Source organism: Armigeres subalbatus, chromosome 2 (genome assembly GCF_024139115.2).
Source record: "Armigeres subalbatus isolate Guangzhou_Male chromosome 2, GZ_Asu_2, whole genome shotgun sequence".
Lineage (NCBI taxonomy): Eukaryota > Metazoa > Arthropoda > Insecta > Diptera > Culicidae > Armigeres > Armigeres subalbatus.
The window spans coordinates 91,302,953-91,326,384 of NC_085140.1; the positions used below are offsets into that span (position 1 = coordinate 91,302,953).

The 23,432-nt window shown below is 40.5% G+C and overlaps 2 protein-coding genes across 2 annotated transcripts; one reads left to right on the forward strand and one right to left on the reverse strand.

Moving 5' to 3' along the window:
* Nucleotides 1-4,394: 4,394 nt before the first annotated feature.
* LOC134209898 (actin, muscle) lies at nucleotides 4,395-7,890 on the forward strand. The gene is made up of 3 exons (XM_062685919.1): nucleotides 4,395-4,554; nucleotides 6,595-7,581; nucleotides 7,653-7,890. Exons 1-3 carry the CDS (start codon nucleotides 4,515-4,517, stop codon nucleotides 7,754-7,756), a joined length of 1,131 nt encoding a protein of 376 aa, XP_062541903.1. The 5' UTR covers nucleotides 4,395-4,514; the 3' UTR covers nucleotides 7,757-7,890.
* Nucleotides 7,891-19,958: 12,068 nt separating this feature from the next.
* LOC134214701 (serine protease SP24D-like) lies at nucleotides 19,959-20,826 on the reverse strand. Its single transcript, XM_062694020.1, has 2 exons — nucleotides 20,212-20,826; nucleotides 19,959-20,137 (listed from the first exon to the last, which is right to left on the reverse strand). The coding sequence occupies exons 1-2, from the start codon at nucleotides 20,818-20,820 to the stop codon at nucleotides 19,985-19,987; spliced, it is 762 nt and encodes a 253-aa protein (XP_062550004.1). The 5' UTR covers nucleotides 20,821-20,826; the 3' UTR covers nucleotides 19,959-19,984.
* Nucleotides 20,827-23,432: the final 2,606 nt, after the last annotated feature.

The window sequence follows — 23,432 nt, forward strand, 5'->3', positions numbered from 1 at the left end:
TCTGCATATCAGAGCGCCGTTGCGCGAGGAGTGCAACGTCATCAGCCAATTCGAAGTCGTTTAGATGCTCCATGGTTATAGGCTGCCATAACAGCCCGCGGTTTGGTTCACGGTCAATCGCACCTACCAGAATCTCATCGATTACGATCAGGAACAGTAACGGTGATAGGATACATCCTTGCCTCACACCAGCTACGACCCGGATAGGGTCGGACAGGACCCCATTGTGCAGCACTCTACACGAAAAGGCCTCGTACTGTGCTTCGATGAGGCCGATGATTTTCTCAGGAACTCCCTTGCGTCTCAGGGCGCCCCACATATTCTCGTGATTGAGACGGTCGAAAGCTTTTTCGTAGTCAATGAATACCAAGTAAAGGGACTCTTGGAATTCGTTGACCTGCTCCAGAATGAAGCAGAGCGTGACAATATGATCCACACAGGATCTTCCGGCACGGAATCCGGCCTGCTGCCGCCGGAGAGTCGCATCGATCTTCTTATGAATCCGAGCTAGGATAATTTTGCACAGAACTTTGAGAACGGTACATAGCAACATAATGCCTCGCCAGTTATCGCATACAGTCAGGTCATACCGTTTTTGGAGAATGAACCACGAGTGGCATCAGTTATTGGAAGAACCATCCATCGTTCACACCGTGAAAATCGGACGACTGCGGTGGGCCGGGCACGTAGTCAGAATGACGGACAGTAATCCGGTGAAAATGGTTCTCGACAACGATTCGACGGGAACAAGAAGGCGAGGTGCACAGCGGGCAAGGTGGATCGATCAGGTGGAGGACGATTTGCGGACCCTCCGCAGACAGACAGTGCAGCCATGGACCAACCTGAATGGAGAAGACTTTATTATGTACAGCACAGGCCACTCCAGCCTAGTCTGGCAATAAATAAATAATAGTGGTCTAAACAAAAGTCATTCCATAAAACTTCCACGGTTCTACGTAAATTGTAAGCGATTTTAAGGTCTGAATCACCCTGCCTGCCCTACCGGAAGAAATTAATTGAGATTTCATCTGCAGATTAATCAATAACCTATAATCATTATATATGAACCAGAGGGATATCACATCATCGTCCTGTACAGTGTAGCATCAAACTTTTACATAATATACAAAATATTACTTAAGATCTTCTTCTTATTATTATTGGCATTACATCCCCCACTGGGACATTGCCGCCTCGCTGCTTAGTGCTTATTCAGCACTTCCACAGTTATTAACCGCGAGGTTTCTAAGCCAAGTTACCGTTGTTGCATTTGTATATCATGAGGCTAACACGATGATACTTTTATGCCCACTGCTCAGGGAAGTCGAGACAATTTCCAAACCGAAAATTGCCAGGAATCGAACCCAGCCACCCTCAGCATGTTCTCGCATCTTACAAATATCTCAATATTTAAAACAATCAAATCTTTCTAGATTTTGACCCCCAGAAAATGTGTAGAAAACATTAAAAAGATTGCGATATACCTTGTCTAAGAAGTGAGTCTTTATACAGTATTACCGCCAAACGGAAAAAAATCCAAACTATTGCCTCCAAGTTTGGCAATTCTTCAGTAATTCTTCATATACAAGCGCCATCAAGCAGTTGAATTCTAAACATAGCCTGCTTTCATATTGGCTTGTTTCACTCGTGCGATATTGATGAAGATGACAATTTTCTAAATTCCGAAAAATTGCTACATATCTAACACTGTCAAGCGCTTGAGTTTCTATCTTAACCTGTTTTATTATTGGCTCCTACTACCTGAACAACTTTGCACATAACGAATATTCTAAATCTCACAGATTGCGAGATCTAACCTAACAAGTTATCTCTCCTACACTAGCGCCATCAAGCTGATGAATTTCTAAAATAAACGTGCTTTTAAATTGACTTTCACTAACCGAACAACTTTGTTGAAGATTACAACTGTAAATCCTACAGGGTGCGGAATATCTAACCCAACAAATAATTGCTTAGCTAGCGCAACCAAGCGGTTCAAACTACAAAATAATTCTGCTTCCATATTGGACATTACCACCCGAACATTTTTAAGAAGACGATAACTTTATATATCTAACATAGTCCAAAATATCTCACCTAAAAAAAATAGTTCACATTTTAAATCTCACAGTTTGCGATATCTCACCTTAAAAGGATTTTATCTTATGACTGAGCCAGCCTAAATATTAACAAAAAAGTTATCATACACTAGCGCCACCAAACTGTTGAATTTCAAACTAAACTTATCTCTGCAATGATGGTTCTTACCACCTGATCAACTTTGTAAAAAAAACGCTCGTTTTCTAAATCTTATAAATTACAATATATCTGGCCAAACATGGTGGTAAAAACTTTCAACCATCACTCCGTATCATTGTATTCCCGTAGGTTGTCTCAGTAAATTGTCTCGTGGTCACCCCATGTCCATATTTGACTTAGGCAACAAATGGGAGCAAAAAATCTAAAATCCAAATTTCAAATTGTTATAAAAATTTAGCTCTTTATATCTAATTTCGCCTTTTTATAATTTAAGAATACCAGGCGATTTTAGAGTGGCTAAGGGACAATTATCATGTAAACACATTAACATGATTTTCAATATATTTGAGCAGGAACCTTAATTGTCGAAAAGATAAAATAGAAATAGAAACTGATTGTATTGATTGGAAAAGTCATTTAGAAACAATTATACAATCAACAATAGTAAACATGGAAAATCAATTCCGATGACATCAGTCAAATTACACACGTTTTTGATTATTATGCAGGATGGCAACGATATGATGATACATTATCAATAAAACTTAAACTTGTGCAACTTTTCTAAAATTTTCTGTTGTAGTATAACTCGTATTATATTTAATTAGGAAAGCTTTGATCACCGCGTGACTTTATCGAAATTAATGTATTGGCTTTTTCGGTGATAATTATACTACTCAAAGCGAAAGGGAGTAGATAAAAAAAATGAAGATACAGATTCGATTGACACCGCTCAATATCCGGTATTTCATTCAAAATGTATGTCTGTTGGATTTTAAATTTTTGATTTGTTGCAAAGAAGCTTTGGTAGAGCCACTAGGCGATTTATTGAGCGTTTGAACTTGCAAAATTTGTTTTCCCATGCATAGCTTCAGTCAAATGCAGCTGATCGTATACAAATTAGTTATGGAAAAAATCCTTTAAATTTGGAGAGACTGCACATGTAAATCATGTTATCTAGTGAAAGTTGGAGGAAAAAAACTGTTTCCAATGCACAATCATGATTTTCGTCTAGCATGCATACAGGTTTACTGAAATATTTCTTTCCTCAAGAAATTCATTCTTGACTTAGATTTTAACCCCAGGTTTCCAATTTTCTTCAAGTGGTGAGTGACCTCATTAGAATTCCACATGTTACGATTATTTACGTAAAACTTAACAACAATTTTCAAGATCCAATAAAAAAATAAACCAATTTGCACATTATCCTCATCGGATTGAGATACTTTTCTTCGCAGATATTCTAAAACAAGCGCCAATCGATTGCAACAGTGCTTGAATAATCCCAATCTGACCACCTTTCTTTCGAACCGATTGTTATGACAAGCGATCCGGTGGTGGTCGACGGTGTACTCCCCCGCACTCAAAAATTCGACTCGTCGCCGATTTTTTTTTTAGCCAGCGGGCATCTTCTCCGTAACAAGATCTTTCTCTTACTCTCCGGTCGGAATTTTCTCGCCAATTTTGCCTGTGATCGTTCGTAACAACATATTAGGGCAGGATGCGCCACCACACCGCCACGCAACGTTCGCTACGAATGTGTGGGTGCTCGCGCGCATAATCAGATCTTCGGCTACGGAAGGATGAAGACGACAGACAACGGTCGGTGGTGCAATCGACGAGCGAGAGTGCCGTCGGGCGTGGCGACGCGTGTGGGGTGGCGAATTTCCACCAGCACAGCAGCAGCGCCCGATCGTGGAAAAGCTGAGTTTGCTCTCCCTCGCTTCCATATACGGTCTGACTCATAACTGCCGGAGACGACGATGACGGGCCGCAGCGAGATTTGAAGGTGTTTGATGCTGCTGGCTGTTGCTGCTCCGGTGGTGGTTGGTGCCGGGTGCGTCGTACGCGATGTTAAAGGCAACGGCAGCGGCGTTGGCGTCTACCGGGAGGGAGAGTTGGAAAATATGCGGTCTATTTTTAAAAATTTGTGTCTTAAGACAACAGCGAAATCGTGAAGCGTGGAGTTTTGCTGTGTGGAAGATGCGGTGGAAATTCATATTTTTTCCTCGCAGCCGGCTGGTGGGGGCAATGGGGAAGTGTGCAGCGGCGGGGCAGTGAACGTACCAACACAAGTTTGGATCGGGTGGTCGGAAAGCCGAGGCCGCAGCCGAAGGTATAAAAGTGTCCTGCGCCCGTTCCGATCGTTACAGTCTCAAGTGTAGAACTCGTGGTGAACGGACCGTACAACGCGTTGCCTTAAACTTTATCTCCTTCTCTTCCGGTGAAAGGCCTTAGAACAACCCCCAGTCAAAATGTGTGACGATGATGTTGCTGCGTTGGTCGTTGATAACGGTGCGTATCCTGGCGGAGTACTTTTGGATTAGGCGATGCTGAAGTGGCAGTGATTAGTGCAAACTTGATAAAAAGATAATTGATCGAGGACTAAGTAGCACGATGAGGACTTGAGGTTATGCAATGCCTCGTTAAGGCCCAAGTGACCATTAGGCATTAAAAGTGACAAGAGACATGGTGAATACAAAGGACTTGTCATAAATTAGTTGAAATCTCTTATAAGTGCAAAGAGTGGAACCAAATTGTGAAGTTAACAAACGGCATTAGACACTGGGCGTGATAATGCTCTCTGATGTCAACCAAAATAAATAACATTCAGAAAATTTATTGACCCACAAGTGGATTATCTGAATATGAATCTTTAGTTATATTTTTGAATTTGGTATTTTGTGTTCAATTTTGAAATACTATAAGAGTGTAGTGTTTTTATTTTTGAAAATTTACAAATTGATTTGGAACTATTCGGTTTGAATTCAGAACAGCGCCTACATATTTGAAATGTTTGTAACAATTTCATTACTGACAGTACGCCAGTGCTTATTTGCATTCTACAGGAGTGTAGAACTTTATTTTTTTCATTTTTTTTATTGTTTTTATTCAGGAGAGTAGTCCTAGGCTGGCTCGTCTCCGGAAAATTTTCAAAAATAATAGCGAAGTAATTTTGCCACGAATTTATTTCTATTCCCGTGAATAATAGAACAGTTTCGTTATTTGATTTGTAAGATTTGATGGATAGATTGAAACCAAAAGATGATTGTGTTACTATTTCAAAATTTCATGATATGAACGTTCGTTCATTCGTTAAACTCTGTCAGGGGAATTTTTAAGTACATGATCAAATTTGTATTTGTGAGTTTGCAAAAACCATAGAAAAATTTAAATCGGCTATCAAACTATTGGACATTTCCAGTGTTGCTAGGTTTTCAGAAATTTACAAATTATTTAATAATTATAATTTATTAACCAATATTGGTTGATAATATTTTTGCATTTTCAGTAATACAGAAACATTGGTGATTTGTTTTTAGAGGGCCAAAATTTAAATTCATAAGCCTAATTGAATTTTGAACAAGATCAATTATCCATAGGGGAAAAAACGTGTCCCCGTGTGAATATAAATTTCCTGGCATTGTCTACGGAATAGTTACTAATGTAAATATTTTGATTTATATAATTCAGCTATGAAAAACTTATTTTCATAACAAAAACTAACGAAACAAAAAGGTTGCTCAATTGCAGTTCATTGTGCCGAATGTACTGAATAGCACAGTTATCTAATTTTTAATGTAACTACATTTTCAAAAAAAAACTGTTGGGCATTTGCCTAGAAAAAATCTTTTTTTTCGGCAATATAAAACATTATTTTAGGCCAACATTTGAAAAGGTCGTAATAGCCAAAACTTATTCCTTCTGATTCTTTTTCCACATATATAGCTATATATGTAGACGAAGAATCGGAAGGAATAATTTTTGGCTGTTACGCCCTTTTCAAATGTTGGTCTAGATTTAAGTCTCAGACGGCTAGGATCACGGCAGAGTCCAAAAATTGATGTCTCAATAGCTGCCCGAACTCGCGATTTGGGAGCATAAAATCTCAAGAAACAGGTGTTCAACAAATTTAAAAACCTCTTTTTGTACAGCGCAGCATTAATAAAAAAAATGGTTTTCACTGTTTTCTACGTCCTTCTTTTTGAGATTTGGGCCCGTGAAAGCGTGTGGTACGCTTGAAGCTTACTTCTAACGGGTTTCGCCTTAAAGAAGTATTCAGAACATCACTCAGACCAGAAACATACAAAATTCATTGATAAACCATCCGTGCCTAAAATTAACTTACGTAGTTTAAACTATTCGAATATTTTATGTGATGCTCAAAATACATTGACGGACATAAATTTCAAACAATTTGCCGCGTTATTTTTCACGTCACTTTACGTCTCAATTCATTGAGCAACAACTTCAGTGGATCCCCATTCCACCGTCGCACTTATCTCCACACAAAGTCTGACCCCGTGTCCCTCTTTCTCCGTTCATCCCCTATAGGATCCGGTATGTGCAAGGCCGGTTTCGCCGGTGATGACGCCCCACGTGCTGTCTTCCCCTCGATTGTCGGTCGCCCCCGCCACCAGGGTGTGATGGTCGGTATGGGTCAGAAGGACTCGTACGTCGGTGATGAGGCCCAGAGCAAGCGTGGTATCCTCACCCTGAAGTACCCGATCGAGCACGGTATCATCACCAACTGGGATGATATGGAGAAGATCTGGCATCACACCTTCTACAATGAGCTGCGCGTTGCCCCAGAGGAACACCCAGTGCTGCTGACCGAAGCCCCCCTGAACCCCAAGGCTAACCGTGAGAAGATGACTCAGATCATGTTTGAGACCTTCAACTCGCCAGCCATGTACGTCGCCATCCAGGCTGTCCTGTCCCTGTACGCTTCCGGTCGTACCACCGGTATTGTGCTCGACTCTGGTGATGGTGTCTCCCACACTGTCCCCATCTACGAAGGTTACGCTCTGCCACATGCCATCCTCCGTCTGGACTTGGCTGGTCGCGATTTGACTGACTACCTGATGAAGATCCTGACTGAACGTGGCTACTCTTTCACCACCACTGCCGAACGTGAAATCGTTCGTGACATCAAGGAAAAGCTGTGCTACGTCGCTCTGGACTTCGAGCAGGAAATGGCCACCGCCGCTGCCTCCACCTCCCTTGAGAAGTCCTATGAACTTCCTGACGGTCAGGTCATCACCATCGGTAACGAACGTTTCCGTTGCCCAGAAGCCCTGTTCCAGCCTTCCTTCCTGGGTATGGAATCCTGCGGTATCCACGAAACCGTCTACAACTCGATCATGAAGTGCGACGTCGACATCCGTAAGGATCTGTATGCCAACACTGTCATGTCCGGTGGTACCACCATGTACCCAGGTATTGCTGATCGTATGCAGAAGGAAATCACTGCCCTGGCCCCATCCACCATCAAGATCAAGATCATTGCCCCACCAGAGCGTAAATACTCCGTCTGGATCGGTAAGTCACTCAACAATCTCTGCTCAATCCAACAGTACTTAACCAAAATCTCTTCTCTTCTTGCTCAACAGGTGGATCTATCCTGGCTTCCCTGTCCACCTTCCAGCAGATGTGGATCTCCAAGGAGGAATACGACGAATCCGGCCCCGGAATCGTCCACCGCAAGTGCTTCTAAGAAGTTCGCAGCGGACTCCTCCAACCACTACTACTACTACTTCTTGTATTTATCATTCATTCTATCCTTACAACAACTACAACATCAACAGCAGCAACTACAACATCAACAGCGATTTGATCAACAGCAAGAAACGACAACACCGACACATCAACAATTTACACCGACAACAGCAAGGAAACTGCGAAACCACAACCACAATGATACCACAAATATCTTCATCGTGTTTAAGTTTTGTACGGTTTTTTAACTTATACGACATCATCGTCAGTTTTATTATTTTTACGAATTACCCTTTAGTTCATTTTTATTATTATTATAAATGAGAGAAAAACTATTTATTAAACAAAGCTATTGTAAAAAATAATAAAAAATCGAGAGAACACCACAAACTAAAACTTCCAAACGGGTTTTTCGCTTTACATCGAGAAAAAGAAATAAGCAAATCGTCATCAAGTGAAATGAATGGGAATGTGTCGAAAGCTACGCCGAAACTTATTTTTGTTACGATATAATTTAAGTATTTAATAAAAAAAAATGAGACTTAAATTCGCCCCTCCACCAATTTTTCATTGCCCAAAACCAGAACGCCGAATCATCCGATTCGTCGGATGATCTCACGCTCCAAAAAGTCTATTTTCCGCCGACATAATCAGCAAAACTTGAATCGGAATCGCGCGTGAGACCAATTACGAAATCTATCCCCGAATAAACAATCGCCACGAAAACAAAATTCTTTCACAATTTTCCACCCGCCAGGCGTGAATGAATTACCTCATCGCCATCGCACTGCGGCTTTCCAATTTTAGATTGTTTCCCATTTGAACAAAAAAATTTCCACGCAGCGCACGGTTGCACATCACCGAAACATCAATCGCCACGGATCGTGTTCCTCGTGCACGCACGCAGCGCAGCTCCCAATGCTAAGTAGTTCGCAGGAACCTGATTATGGAACTATTTTTAGGTGCGGTCCAGCTTTTGCCAGCAGTAGATCACACACACAGACGGGGCCAGCACATGCGGTCCTCTTTCACACATGTGGGGGTGTAAGAGCCGTTTGTTGAGAGTCACGCACGAGCTAGAACTCCATAAATGGGCATGCAAACGGTGACGACCAAGACGATGACTGGGACTATAGGAACCGGGATTCGGTGGGGTGGGTAGCAGCAGTTGCCACTGCCAGCGGGGATCGAAGAAACGAACAAAACAGAGCATCAGCAAGAAAAAAAAATGTTCAGAAACGAGCGCGAAAATTTTTGTCGCGACCTCGTTCAGTTGGGAAAGTCAGGTCGGTCGGAATGGGAATTTAGAGCAGAAGAGGGTTGTTGAGTCATCCCGATGACTGCCTAAATTATCACACCGCGATGGCATGTGGAAAGTGTCAGGTATGCGGTGCCAAATTAATTATTGGCAGTTGAAGCATTTTTTAATTTTGTATTCGACATTTTCAGTCATCGTAACTAATAAATAGTAATAAATACTTGAATACATTATTGGTCGGGCCACAGTGTTCAACAATGTTATTTCAAATTTATCTTTGCATTCAACTCGTTTCAATGGATATCTGCAATCAACATTATTGTCTTTCTATGTTACAAATCAAACAGCGACAAAGAAGTACGGCAGAAACTCTACATTTATTACCTCGACTAGAATAGAAGTAAAGTACTTCCCTCAAAAAAAAAATCTGTGAGGTTTACGAATTTCAGAGCAATTGTTTGGTTTTGACAAGTTTTGGTCAACAGTTTGATAGATATTGATACAGCATTTTTTGGACTTGTAACTATGATTGAGACGTGGTTTATTCCAAATACCTCAAGAAACTGCATTACCTCATTAACAGCTAACGGAAAATCTATCGCATGCAACACAAACTCATTCTATATGCGCGATCTTCAACGCATTTAAATTGTGAAACTCTGGTAACAGAGTATCACCCAACCGGCGGATGGCAGATTTTAATACAGTTCTGCATAAGAACCTTGCAGAAACTGTATAATAATTGGGCATATACATGGTATATGTATTATTTTAATACAATATTTGTATAAAAAGCCCAGATTTTATACAATAATTGTCAGATTTGTTTTTTGGGTGTAGGCATCCTGCAGTTGTCAGAAGAATGTATCTGGGAAATATAAATATTTATTAATCGTAACGGACAAGTGCTTAGCAACTTGGATTCGTAAGCTTGAGAACAATTATGCTATTTACGAATATTTTCTGAATGCCTACTACATATATGACTTCCACACTTGCAAATTCATGTTGAATAACCTACTTTTACTCCGATTCAGCGTTTTTTCAATTCATACCTATTCCATAATTCGATTGAAGTGAGAAGAATGTAGGCAGAGAAAATAAGTGTGCGTGATTAATATTCAGCTAGATAGTTGGCTACAAAATGTTTCAATTTTTTCTGCCTAAAATGCCAGTTCAAAGTTCTAAAAATATGTCACCAGATTGTTACCGGTATCTCTTTGCACAAACATTTTAAATCTCCAAAGCATTCCTCAACAAATCTAATGAGCTTATTTTTTATTATGTTAAATATGTTATATAGAGAGTACTAAGAAATAACATTTATTAATTATTTATGTAAACTTTATCTGAACTAGAGTTTATAGAGATGTAATTTTTAATAATTTTTTTTTTACTTTTTCAAATAAATCGTCGAAATTGCTCTGTGTTATCTCAGCTATTTCATACTTAATATATTTAGAAGTATTGTACGGGTGAATGGCTGATTGATTCCACAACTCGATTTTTTAGAGAGTTCCTGTATGAATACCATTTCAATTTATTGACATATCCTATCCATTTCACCTGCACATTTTTAAAACCAGAATTTTTCAGCGAAACTTTTATTATCAAAAAAGGAAAGAAAGTGATAATTGTCTACTAGTTTGACTTCAAGCCATCGTAGCTTGAGTATAAGATTCACGTTAGTGGTATAGGTCCCCAAGATTACCACGTTTTCCACGGTTGAAAATGTTACGATTCCATATTATCCCCAGCCGCTGTTTTACAACAGCCGCATACACCCTATGCTATTCGTAATGTAGTATTGCTCTTGCGGTGGATAGCTGAACTACCGCATGATAGCTCGCACTCATTCCACTAGCAGCTTTAGTTCTCCTCAATGCCGCGTCTATGTCGAACGGCACTTCTGTTGAGCAGCACACACGCTAAGCCCGACCCTACTCAAATGTGCATCAAATCCCTTTTTGAAAAAGAGACAACCCATAATTAGAATAAAAGTCTGACGATGTACCCGATAAGAACCGTTTACTCATAAATGGGTACTTTTTCTCTGCTATCTCTACCTCTCTGCAGAGAAATTTACCCATTTTGGGAGAATAAGTGGATATACTCATTTAAATGAGAAAATCCACTCATTCTCCCAAAATGGGTAAATTCTTCAGCATACAGAAACAGATAGAAAAGAAAAAGTATTTCTACCGATTTCTACCGGGTATTTATTTATTTATTTATTTATTTATTTATTTAATGTGTTTATCAACAGGCATCTTACAGCCCAAATGATTTTATATAATGCTATTCAAACTAATACTAAAGCGTACAGGCTCTTAATGGTTCAACAAGTTACAAAATAAACGAAAAGTAGAACTATGTACGAGCGGAGACGAGCCAGCCTCGGGCTGAAAGTCTCTTTAATAAAGACACACAAAAAAAAAAAAACTATGTACGAAGAGCAAACAAATTGGAAAACCTTCGTCTAAGATTAGAACGACTAACACTAAAGTCGAACACTGAAGCCACTCTGTTGAAGATCCTTTGCAATCCAGTAATCGCACCGTGCATGCTGTAGTTGGTGCGTTGGAAAGGTAAACGGAGCATGAGGTTATTTCTCAAAGACCGAGGGGCAACGTTAATGTTCACATGCCCAAGAATCGTTGGACAGTCTAAGCGACTTTGAAGAGCGTCGGCGATGAACAAAGCCCTCGCCGTATTCCTACGCACGTACAGGGGCTCCAGATGTATTAGTTGGCAACGATCGTGGTAACTCGGCAGATGAACAGGGTTTCTCCATGGTAATTTGCGTAGTGCGTAGCGCAAGCACCTGCGTTGTACCGACTCGATTCTCTCAACGCCATTGTTGTAGTTTGGGCTCCAGACTTCAGAACAGTATTCTAAGATGGAGCGCGATAAAGAGCAGTATAACGCTTTCAGGCAGTAGATGTCGCTGAAGTTTTTGGCGATTCTGAAGATGCATCCGAGAGATCGAGAAGCTTTAGCTACAACATACGATACATGCTGTTTAAATGTGAGTTGGGAATCCAAGATAACTCCCAGATCCTTAATATTGTCCACGCGTACGATATCTGCGTTCAACAAACTGTAGCTGAAGTGAATCGGATTTTTTTTCCGCGAAAAGGAAATTACTGAACATTTCTTCGGGTGTACCATCATACGGTTGAGTCTGCACCAATCAGCGAACAATTCAAGCTGCTGTTGGAGAAAGCAACAATCTTCTGTTGAGCGAATTAGACAAAACATCTTGAGGTCGTCAGCGAATGACAATCGTGGTGCCTTCAAAGCTAGAGTACTTCAAAGAAGTACAATAGAAAAAGGAATGGACCCAAGTGGCTACCTTGAGGTATCCCTGATGTTGAAATAAAGCTGGGAGCCTGGTTATCTCCAATGATAACCGCGGTCTTGCGGTCTGTGAGGTATGAACGGAACCAATGTAGGAAGCTACCGTTAATGCCGAACTTGTTCATTTTTGCAATCGCAATGTCGTGATTCACTTTATCGAAAGCAGCGGCCAGGTCCGTGTAAATCACATCGGTTTGCGCACGTTGTACCATACTATTTGTTATAAATGAAGTCAGGCAGAGCAAATTAGTAGCTGTCGATCGCCCAGACGTGAAGCCATGTTGGTCGTTACTGAGAAACGGTTTGCAATGAGCCTCAAGTGGCTCCAAAATAACCAGCTCGAATAATTTGGAAACAGCGTTTAACGAAGTGATTCCGCGGTAGTTATTGATATCGCGTTTGTCGCCCTTCTTGTGAACCGGAAACATGTTTGCAGTTTTCCAGCAAGCTGGAAAAATACCACTATTGATTGATGCTTGGAAGAGGAGAAGTATCGGGGTCACCAGAACGTCCAAATGTCTTTTCAGTAGAACCGAGGGAAAACCGTCGGGTCCCGGAGAGAAGCTACATTTAAGCCGAGAAGAAGCACTGATAACCATCGTTGCATCAATGTCGAAGGCGCCAAGAGTTTGGTTGACGGTCGGAGCAGTAATCACAGCGTTCTCAATTTCCACGGCTGTTAGTACCTCGTTTGAGAACACGCTCGAAAACTTCTCGGAAAAGAGCGATCAAATGTCCTGGGTCGTAGATGCCGTGTTGTCATTGAGCGTCATGGAGGAAGGTAATCCAGATTCCTTGCGTTGCTCGTTGACGTATTGCCAGAAGCGTTTAGGATGCGATTTGAGGTTGCGTTGAATATTAAGCTGATATCGAGAGTAACACTCCTTAGTGGCTCGCTTGTACTCATAATTGAGCCTAACATAATGGTTGGGCAGTGAGACTGAACGATGCTTGGAAAACTGCCGTAAAGCAGCTTTTTAGTAGTTTTCAACCGTCGCAGCGAGCTGGAGTACCATGGAGGACTAACTATCTTACGACAAACTTTCTTTGGAACGTGTTGATCAATGACGTACGCCAAGACATTGCAAAAAGTTTGCGCTCCGATATTCACATCTTCTAGGTCCAGAATGTTACGCCAATCGATGGAAGACAGTAGCTCAGTGATGTTATGATGGTCGGCTTTGCGGAAATCGAAAGATACGGATTCATAAGAGGTATTGAAATCATGCGTCAATCCGAGGTTGACCACGACGAGCAGCGGCGGATGGTGTGCCACTGATTTTACTAGCGGTGCAGGTGCAATCAGTGAAGATGTAGCTGTGCTATGATCACTGATGAAGCAGAGATCAAGGTGACGATTATTCTCGTTGGCGATGGAATTACCTTGAGTTAATGCTGCTGAACTATAACTAGCTTTACGGCTCCGGTGTGTAAAGAAGAATGATCGGTGTCCGGATAAAGATAGCCGTTGGATGAAGTTATCCACGTTATGCTCGGTAGATTAAAATACATACCCCAGAACTATGATTTCATCAAGTGCTGTTGCTATTTCTAGAATATTAAAAAGCGAACTGCAGTGAGCTTCAACATATTCTGTATCCCGGACTCGGTCAGGTGGGATATATAGCGCACACAAAAACAGTTTACGGTCACTAAGTTCGATCGTTATCCAAACCTGCTCGAGGCAGTCCCACGATGATTTTTCGACAGCTTTTGCTTTAAGACTAGAATTCACGGCAATCAGTACACCGCCACCTATTGTTTTACGACTGTTGTTGGAATTTCGATCGCATCGAAAAACCTCGTAAGCAGGACCAAATATCTGGCTGGAAAGCGTGTCATCATTCAGCCAAGTCTCAACGAGAACTATGATATCGAAGCACTGATCAGATGCTGCAAGGCGGTAATCCTCGACCATGGAATTAAAGCCGCCCACATTTTGGTAGTAAAGCAGCAGTCGTTCATGTGGCTTCTGGATCGGATGTGTGGAACTGCAAGCGGCGGACGAATCAATGCGGGAATAATGCGAAACATTGGGGTACTTGCCTGCGCGAGGATTTTGGAAGACCTCCTCACCGACACCATACGCAGGACCAGGACGGCTGCAGGTCGTTGACGGAAAGGGCTCGACTGCGATGGGTGGCTTAGAGGCTTCCATAGAGCTTGCGGCAAGTGTGCGTCCCGGTGACTCGATGCATACAGTACGGTTAGATTCGTCCGGTTGACTGGAAGTCGTAGATATTTCAAAACACGAAGTGTTCGAGAAAGAATTGTACTTGCCTGAATTTGGATTTTGAAGTCCTCTTCACCGACCCCAAACACAGGACTGGGACGGCTGCTGGTCGTCGGCTGGAACGGCTCGACTGTGATGGGGGGGTCCAAGGCTTCCAATAGGCTTCGGGCAGTCGTGCGTCCCAGTTTCCAAAGATGGTTTATTGAGGTGGAATGAAACGGTGGCTGGACGACTATTTGATTATGGATGGTTTGGCTGGAAGTCGTAGATATTTCAGGACACGAAAAGTTCGAATAAGAAAAGTACTTGCCCGTGTTAGGATTTTGGAAGACCTCTTCACCGACCCCAAACACAGGACCGGGACGGCTGCTGGTCGTTGACTGGAATGGCTCGACTGTGATGGGGGGGTCCGAGGCTTCCATTAGACTTTGGGCAGTCGTGCGTCCCAGTTTCCAACGATGGATGGGTGATGCTGTAATTCTTATTGTAGATTCGGCAGGCGAGTGGCTGATCCGTTTTTTTGATTAGGTGCAAAAGGTCGGACACTGTCATCGGGCCAATACCAGGCATCACCGATCACACTTGTGACCGATTTGCAGACCGATACTTTAAACGAAACGAAAGAGAGATCGTCTATGTTCTTGCCGCGAGGGACAAGCTTTGTAACGGTGACTAGAGAAGCATCGACGTTGGAAATCTCAATGGTTCAATTATCTTTGCAGATACGTATTTCGACCTTAAATGTGAGGTCGTCTTCAGTGTCTTGTACTCGACTGACTAAGTCGAGTCAAGTACAAGATACTGAAGACGATCTAACAGTTGAGGTTGAAATACGTATCTGCAAAGATAACAAAACGTAGTGGAATTAAATGGAGAATACTAAACTCGTCTTAGATGGTTGATGTTTTTTATTTATATGGAGCGTAAGAAAATAATCGACCCCATCCTTACCACAACCCTGCAACCCTGCAAAGATGGTGTTCGCTTCCGATCCGGCAGGAACGAGACGGCGTGGAGCGCAGTGAGCGATGTGGACAGACCGGGTGCAAGACAACTTGGCGAGCGTGGGGCACATTCGAGGATGGAGAGATGTGGCCTCGAACCGTGTATTGTGGCGTCAAATTGTTGATTCAGTGTTATCTGTTTAGATGTTAACTAAATAAATTAATGAATGTATCCTTTCCCCGTGAGCCCTTATGTAATTAGTGCACGGGCCTCGCAACCTTCAAAGTGCTCTCAAAAATTCTTAAAATCATACAATTAGCATAAAATTGTGAAAAAAAAGTACGGTTCTTCGAAACTTCCGCATGAATATAAAAATCAGACATGTATTGGCTAAATCGATAGTAACAGAAATTTGAGATCGGAAGTGGGGCTGGGTCGGCCACACTCTACGTAGGGGCGAAAACGAAATGTGTAAACAAGCATTAGACTGGAACCCAGCGGGACATCGCAGCAGAGGCAGACCCAGAGGCTCATGGCGGCGAAGCCTCAATAAAGAAATAAAAGAAGTCGACCGAAATGTAACCTGGCAACAGGTTAAAGCGATAGCTGGACATCGCTCAGGATGGAGATCTTTCAAGTCGGCCCTTTGCACCACAGGAGGTGTACAGGACCCATAAGTAAGTAAGTAAGTTTCTAAAGTAAATTCCGAATGAATTTCTGTAAAAATCTAGAAATTTATATGAAAATTCCATTATGTAGGCATTAGTTTGAAAATACCAATAGTGGATTCTTCTTAACTCCTTTAACAAATCTTTCAGATTTTTTTCCAGGAATTTGATTTGAAAATATCTCCAGCAATTCCTTCATAAAATCCTCCAGTAATTCTTTTGGGAGCTCCTCTGGAAATAATTTACAAAATTATCTCAGTGGTTCATTTAAATACTCCTCCAGGGATTCCTGCGCCAAACCTCACGAAAAGCCTTGGTAAATTTCTTTAAAAATTGTCGCAGGAATTATTCCGGAAAAATCTTGAAGAATGAAATAGAAATCACAATGGAATTTTCAAAGAATTTTCTAAAGGAAATTCAAAACGAATTCTTGAAAAGAATTTCTGAAGAAATCTCGAAAGAATTCCCAATAGAATTTATCAATAAAATTTACGAAGGATTTCAAAAAGACTTTCAACAGGATTTTCAAAAAAGATCCCCAAAAGAATGCTCAAAGTAAATTTCATGCGAATTTTTGAAGGAATCTCCGAAGGTTTAAAGACATTTCTGGAGGAGTTGCTTTAAAAGATCCTGAGGAATGACCGATTCCTAAAAATTCTAGAGTTTCCGAAGGGATTTCTTGAAAAAGTACTGGCAGAATTCTTAAAATATATTCCGAAGAAACTCCTTAATCAATTTCCGAAGAAATTCCTAAAGCAATTTCCAGAGAATTTTTAGATTTCTCCTAAACGAATTTCCGTATTTCTGAAGGAACTTCCGAAGGATTCTACAGAAAACCCTTGAGAAATTCCTTCAAAACTATCTACTTTTCTTTAATAAATTTGTGTCATGAAAGCCTTCCAAAATTCTTTCAGGAAAGTTCCTTTTATGAATTTATTTATAAATTTCTTCGAAAACTGCTTAAATTGCAATGTGTAAATTGCATAAGGAACTCCTTCATTTGTTAAGGAATTGCATCAGAAATTATTTCAGGATTTCTCAAACAAATGTTTCCAGTAATTTCTTCAGAAATCCCTTTCGAATATCTGTGAAGAAATTATTGGAAATTTATTCAAAAATGTATTAGGGAATTCATTTAGAAATACTTTTAGGAATCATTCGGAAATTACTTCAAGAGTTCCTTCAAAAATTTCATCTACAAAATCCTTTAATATTTCCGTTAGAAACCATTGCGAAAATTCCTTTAGGATTTCCTAGTTAATTCTTTAATAAATTTCCACAGAATCTTTCAAGAAAATTTTCGGATTTATTTCGGCAGGAATTTCGTGTGGTTTTATTTGAAGCCAAAGGATTTCCTGGAGAAATTTGCAAAGGTTCCGAAGGGAATAATAAATCAAATAAATGTTCATTTGATTAATAAGACCATCTCGGTGGTCTAGTGGCTACCGCTCCTGCCTTATAAGCAGGAGGTCGTGGGTTCAATTCCAGGCTCGTCCATTTCCTACTTTGTATTTCTATCTTAGTTATTTCTGTGTTTCACGTTCTACCAAAACGATTCCTACTATTATAACCTTCCACACAATCCCAAAACCTCCCGTGGCACCTATGAGAGGTCGTAGAGTTCTCTGCATCTTTCTTAAGTAGGTGTCCAACAAACCATCCTTCCCCTTCCTCAGCATTCGCAAGGACGTGGCCAGGACAGACCTCGACTATTGGAGAGTGCAATGCTTCCATCTAAGAGATAGTGATTAGTCCCAAATCAATATCTGAGGTAACGGATGAAAGTAATGCTACTCTCATACAATAGTCTTGGCTTGTACCACCTACGAATTTGTGCGAATTGCTCAATGCTAATGCTAATGCTAATGCTAATTTGATTAATAAGACCAAATAAAATAAATCCAGCCCTAACAAAAAAATTTAGTGCAAAATCATCTTCAATCACCCATGAAACAAAACACTTTCAATCAATCCCACACCATGACTAACACACCCGGAAAAGCTCACGTTTATTGCATTGCTACGCTCCACCAGTTTCAATCAATATTCACTTGATTTCATCTATTAATGGAACATGAAAAAACTCCGATTTCCCACCAAAACCACTTCCATCGAGGTAAAAGGTAAAAGGACTGTGCTAATCCCCATGAAAGTGCGAATTGTTAATACCGAACACGTTTTGCCGTCATGCCTACCCAACCTAACCGCTCGTCTCATGTGGTACCATGTGGTCGTTCTTTATCATTCCGGTGACACTTTTTTTTTTCGCAGGGTCAACGACAAGGCGAGGGAGATTGTCAGGGGATCATCGTTGAGATTTGTTATTCTTTCATCGAGCACCTATCCTGTCCTGCTGAAGAGGAAAAATGATACAAGGTGGTTTGATTTTACTTGAGTGCAAGTACAATTGTAAGAACACTGTGCATAATCTTAAATGTGGCAAGGGCGGTAATATATCTCGTTTACATCAACACGAATCTGGTACAGTCATGATGGTTGCTATCTGCTTACTAATTGCGAAGAGGAATTCGAGCTAAAATTAATATTAACATTTGTCCTAATTGATTTCAAATGTCATCCCACGTGTACTTACATTGCAAGTGTACTTTCAAATTATTAGATTTATTTAACACACACCTCGACACTTCATGTTCCTCAATTGAAGTTTATGTGCGTCTTCCACTGCCGTCGAGTAGGCGTTCGCCCACATTGAAACCACTTGCCGAAAGGTGTTATGATAGGCACTTGAGAGGACGTTGTGACAAAACACTTCTACCTTTTTCCCTGGATTGCAGTTTCCCGAAAGGCTTTCGGTGTTTTTTCTGTGACACACTGTTAAACTGGAAGATTTTTTTGTTGCAAAAAATGTTAATTCCATTATTGTCCTCAAAAGCGCTTCAAAGGGATGCGTAAGAGGCTTTTGCCGCACGGATGAAAGGTGCCCGAATATGTTTAGCACCATTCAGCCAACCATAATTAGCCAGTAATGGGCGGATTGTGTGAAGCTTTGTACGACACTAATGAGTTAGGAAGTTCGTTCACACTTCATATAAGTGCAAAAGCATTCTGGCGTAAAATTGGACTGCTTCTTCGACAGACTTTAAGATGTTTTACATTAAGCTTTAAAAACTATATAACAACTGATTTAGCGAATCATGCTTTGTAAACAGAAGAGACTAAAAATTCTACAACCATTCTTATATAACTATCATTTATATAAGAAGAGAGGAATATTGAACAAAAACTCATAAAACAGTGATTGCGAGCGTCTTAGGGGAAATGTTACACTTATTAATTAGTGGAAGTAAAAGGAAGAAAATAGTCGTTTAACCGTAATAAAACAGTATTAATATATAGTATTCCATATAGTTTTTCAGAAAAAATCCAAACTCTATCAGTTGTTGTCCAAATATCTGATTATTACACAAATTGTGAAAAAACTCTTTTATACTAAAAGTCTACTTCCGATAAAATTGTACAATTATGCATTGGAAAATAATATTTTTAACCTTTGTCACACGCAAAAAAAAGCGTTCATGAATTCGTGAACTAACGAGTTCACGGTGTATTTTTTCATGAACAACAGTCACGGATTCGGGAATACAGTCACGTTTTCTGGAACGTTCTGGAAAACGTGACTAGTGTTCCCGAATCCATGAATTAAATCACGGTGTATTTTTTGCTGGTTCACGAATTCGGGAACGCTTTTTTTTGCGTGCAATACGATTTTCAATATATTTCATAACATATCATTTCAATTGTCTAATAATCATTTTTATCTAAATGATTTTCAATCCAATCAACAAAATTGGGCACATTGGCATAACCGTCTGGATTGACTCCGCATCCAATACGAGCAAAGTTCGCAACTCCAACCAGTTCATTGTTGACCACGGCTGGGCCGCCAGAGTCCCCCTGGAACCAAATAATTTGCAATCAGTCATGCATCATAAGTTGCAAAGTTAAGCGAATAATGTTTCTATACTTACGCTACACGGACCGTGTGACCCTTCTTCAGTTGCCACTACGCAAATAATTCCAGGATAAGTAATACCAATTTCTTCCGTACATTGCTTCAAAGGAATGGACCTCATTTTAGTGTACTGCAAACGATCGCTCAGCTCATCATTGAATCCGGTTCGTCCCCATCCCGAAATCACCATTTCGGTTCCACCAGGAAGAGGGCTTTTCCGAAGAGGAATCGGTTGCACATTCTCTCCAAACACGAATTTCCGATCCGTTTGCACCAGACCAATGTCGTTGAAGAAATTCCCATAGCCTTCGTGGGGGATCAGTTTCTTCGCTTTCAATAGCTGCCCACCACTTTGATCTTTGTGCTCCAGAACACCGGCCAGCACTTCAAATCGTTTCGGCGGGTATACGTTGTTTCCATCCTTGAGGCAATGCGCTGCCGTGACGACCCACGTCTCGGTCAGTACTGATCCGCCACAGTAGAGCCGTCCATCTTTAAGCAGGGCCACCTGGTGCGGAAATTGATTCTTTTCGGCGAATTGGCCACCGACAATTCGCGATCCATTCGTTACGGAGAGGAAGTGCAAGATGCCTAGGCACAACAACGTTAGATGCACTGGCCACATGATGCAGATTGCTATGGACTGTTTACGATAGCTTTACTTACTAAGTAAATAATGGCTACTTACAGTGCTTTTATAGGTGATGGAAGTTATTACTGATATTTATGAACACTTGAGTTTATTGTTGTTTATAGACAAGTCCCAATATTCTACTCTCTACGATTATCAAGCGTCTTGAATTGCAAGCACTCAAGAAATTATGTAATCAATTATTACCCAACAGCTAAGCTGATGCAATTTATGGTTCATTCGCCTCTTCAATGTGTCGAATTTCACATACACCCTATCTCAATTTTCTCTCGAAGATACGAATTGTGTGAATTGTCAACAACGCCACCAGAGTAGACGAAAATAGCTCAATAATATCGAATGTATTAAGATAGCAAAATAAAATATGGACATGATTGATACAAGAGATCAAAGATCAGACGACAGTATCAATATTTTGTACCAAAATATCATGAGGAGATCAAGTTATGCTTTTTATAAGATGTGATCAATATCATGTACCATTAATTTGTTCTTATCCATGGCATATTTTGATATTTGAATGATATTTCGGTGCAAATTTTTGACATTGTTGCCTGTTCTTTTATTTCTTATATCATTTTAGCACTGGCGCAGTTAAACTGGAGAACGATGGGGCCCGTTTCCCTCCAAATTGAATATTTTCCATGAAATTTTAGTAAGGTACACTGGGGTAAGTGTAAACATCAGCTCGACGAATTGGAATTGTACATTCCTTATGCAACGTACACACCAGTCAAGCAGTTTGACGAACATTGACTCCGCCCCCAAGAAAACGCTTCGGTTGCTGCTTTGTTTGAACGTGTGTGAAGTTGTTCGAACAACCATTTGACAGTTGGCGGCTCGGTTGGAAAAAATTAAAACGGTTTGATTTGGATTTGAGTTGATGATGGATGTTTGAATAAACGAGAGGTGGATTCAATGTTGGTCAAACTGCTTGACCGTGTGTACGTTCCACTACAGTTTTTACCACACCATAACATTGTATACTTCGATGCTCCCACTAATACTATGTTAAAATTTATATAATACATAAACTAACGCTTGAACTGTCATTTTAGGTTTCGCAAAAAGTTAATTTTTGCATTCATAAAATCAATTCTTATTTGCACACATTGTCCCTTTTTCCAGTGAATTTGATTCACAGGTGACCATTATAATACAATTAAACTAACTTTATTCAATTTGTAGTACACCCAAAAAACAAATCTGACAAATATTGTATAAAATCTGGGCATAAACAATTCTGTAAGCTTTTTATACAAATAATGTATTAAAACAATACAAATCTGTATTATTTCAATACAACAATTGTATAAAAATATTCCGAAATTGTATATGCCCAATTATTATACAGTTTCTGTAAGGTTCTTATGCAGAAATCTGCCATCCGCTGGTTGGGTGTAGTTTGTACCATTAGAGCAAATTATTTAAAGATTTCACACTTACCCAAGGAATCAAACACTGCGGGGAAGTGGATAATGTTCTGATCACGCAATTTTTTCCTTCCCTCCAGGGTTTATTTCAATAGCTGTATATCTCTATATGTTCATTTTTTGTTTATCATTTATATATATATATAAGTTAAACGCGAACTCGACTCATCACCCAATTCAATCAACGTAGCAACACCACGCTCACAATCAACGACGCATGCGAACATCGGAACTGCTAAATCAGCAGTTATCAAAACCACCAGTTCAGCAACATCGATCGCGGCGGACCACGCGATATCCGGACCATTGCTGCTAGGCGCTAGGTCAGCACATTTAGGGACCAAGTCAGGGCTCTTTGTATCTAGCAAGTAAGAGACTGAATCAATATAGTTTTTATTCTCGATACGAACAGTCGAGTGGCGCAGTCGGAAGCAATCTTTTTTAAAAACCCGAATTCCCGTCAAAATGTTTTAACTGGCGCAGTCGGTAGGATACCGTAAAAGTGTTAAGTGAGTTTTTCCGGGTTGAAACCCTTCCGCGAGTGTACATCGTTGAATTGTGTTAAACTTCGAAACACGACGGGAACCAGCGTTACCCCAGGAGGCAGAATAGCATCCACCACGATCGGCGACGAGCGAACATCGTAGCAGATTTCCACCCACCAACGGTTAGCGAAGAGCGCATATCGGAGCGAGCCAATAAATCGAGGACACAATGGACAATACACGGCATATTTCATCTACATTTCTAAAATCCACACTCATCATCCTTTCATTACCACTCCTTCTTCATGCGCAAATAATCCAAATCCACGATATCACCAACAACGCAGGAGCGTTGATTCTTCAAAGGGAGGAGGGAAGAGTTATTACTGGATATAATAGATTACTACATACTATCGATTTCACACAGTTTGAAATATCTTTGTCATTCATTGAAAATGTTTTAAGCCATTTCCAAAACAGTACAAGTGACTTTTCAGAAATTATCAAAATCAAGATTAGGGAAATAAAATTTCTTCTGAATACACTTCATATGAAACCTAGTAGAAACAAACGTTCCATTAATATGTTAGGAAGCGCGATTAAATTTGTTACCGGAAATTTAGATTCCGAAGATTTGCATATAATTAACTCAAAACTTGACGATTTA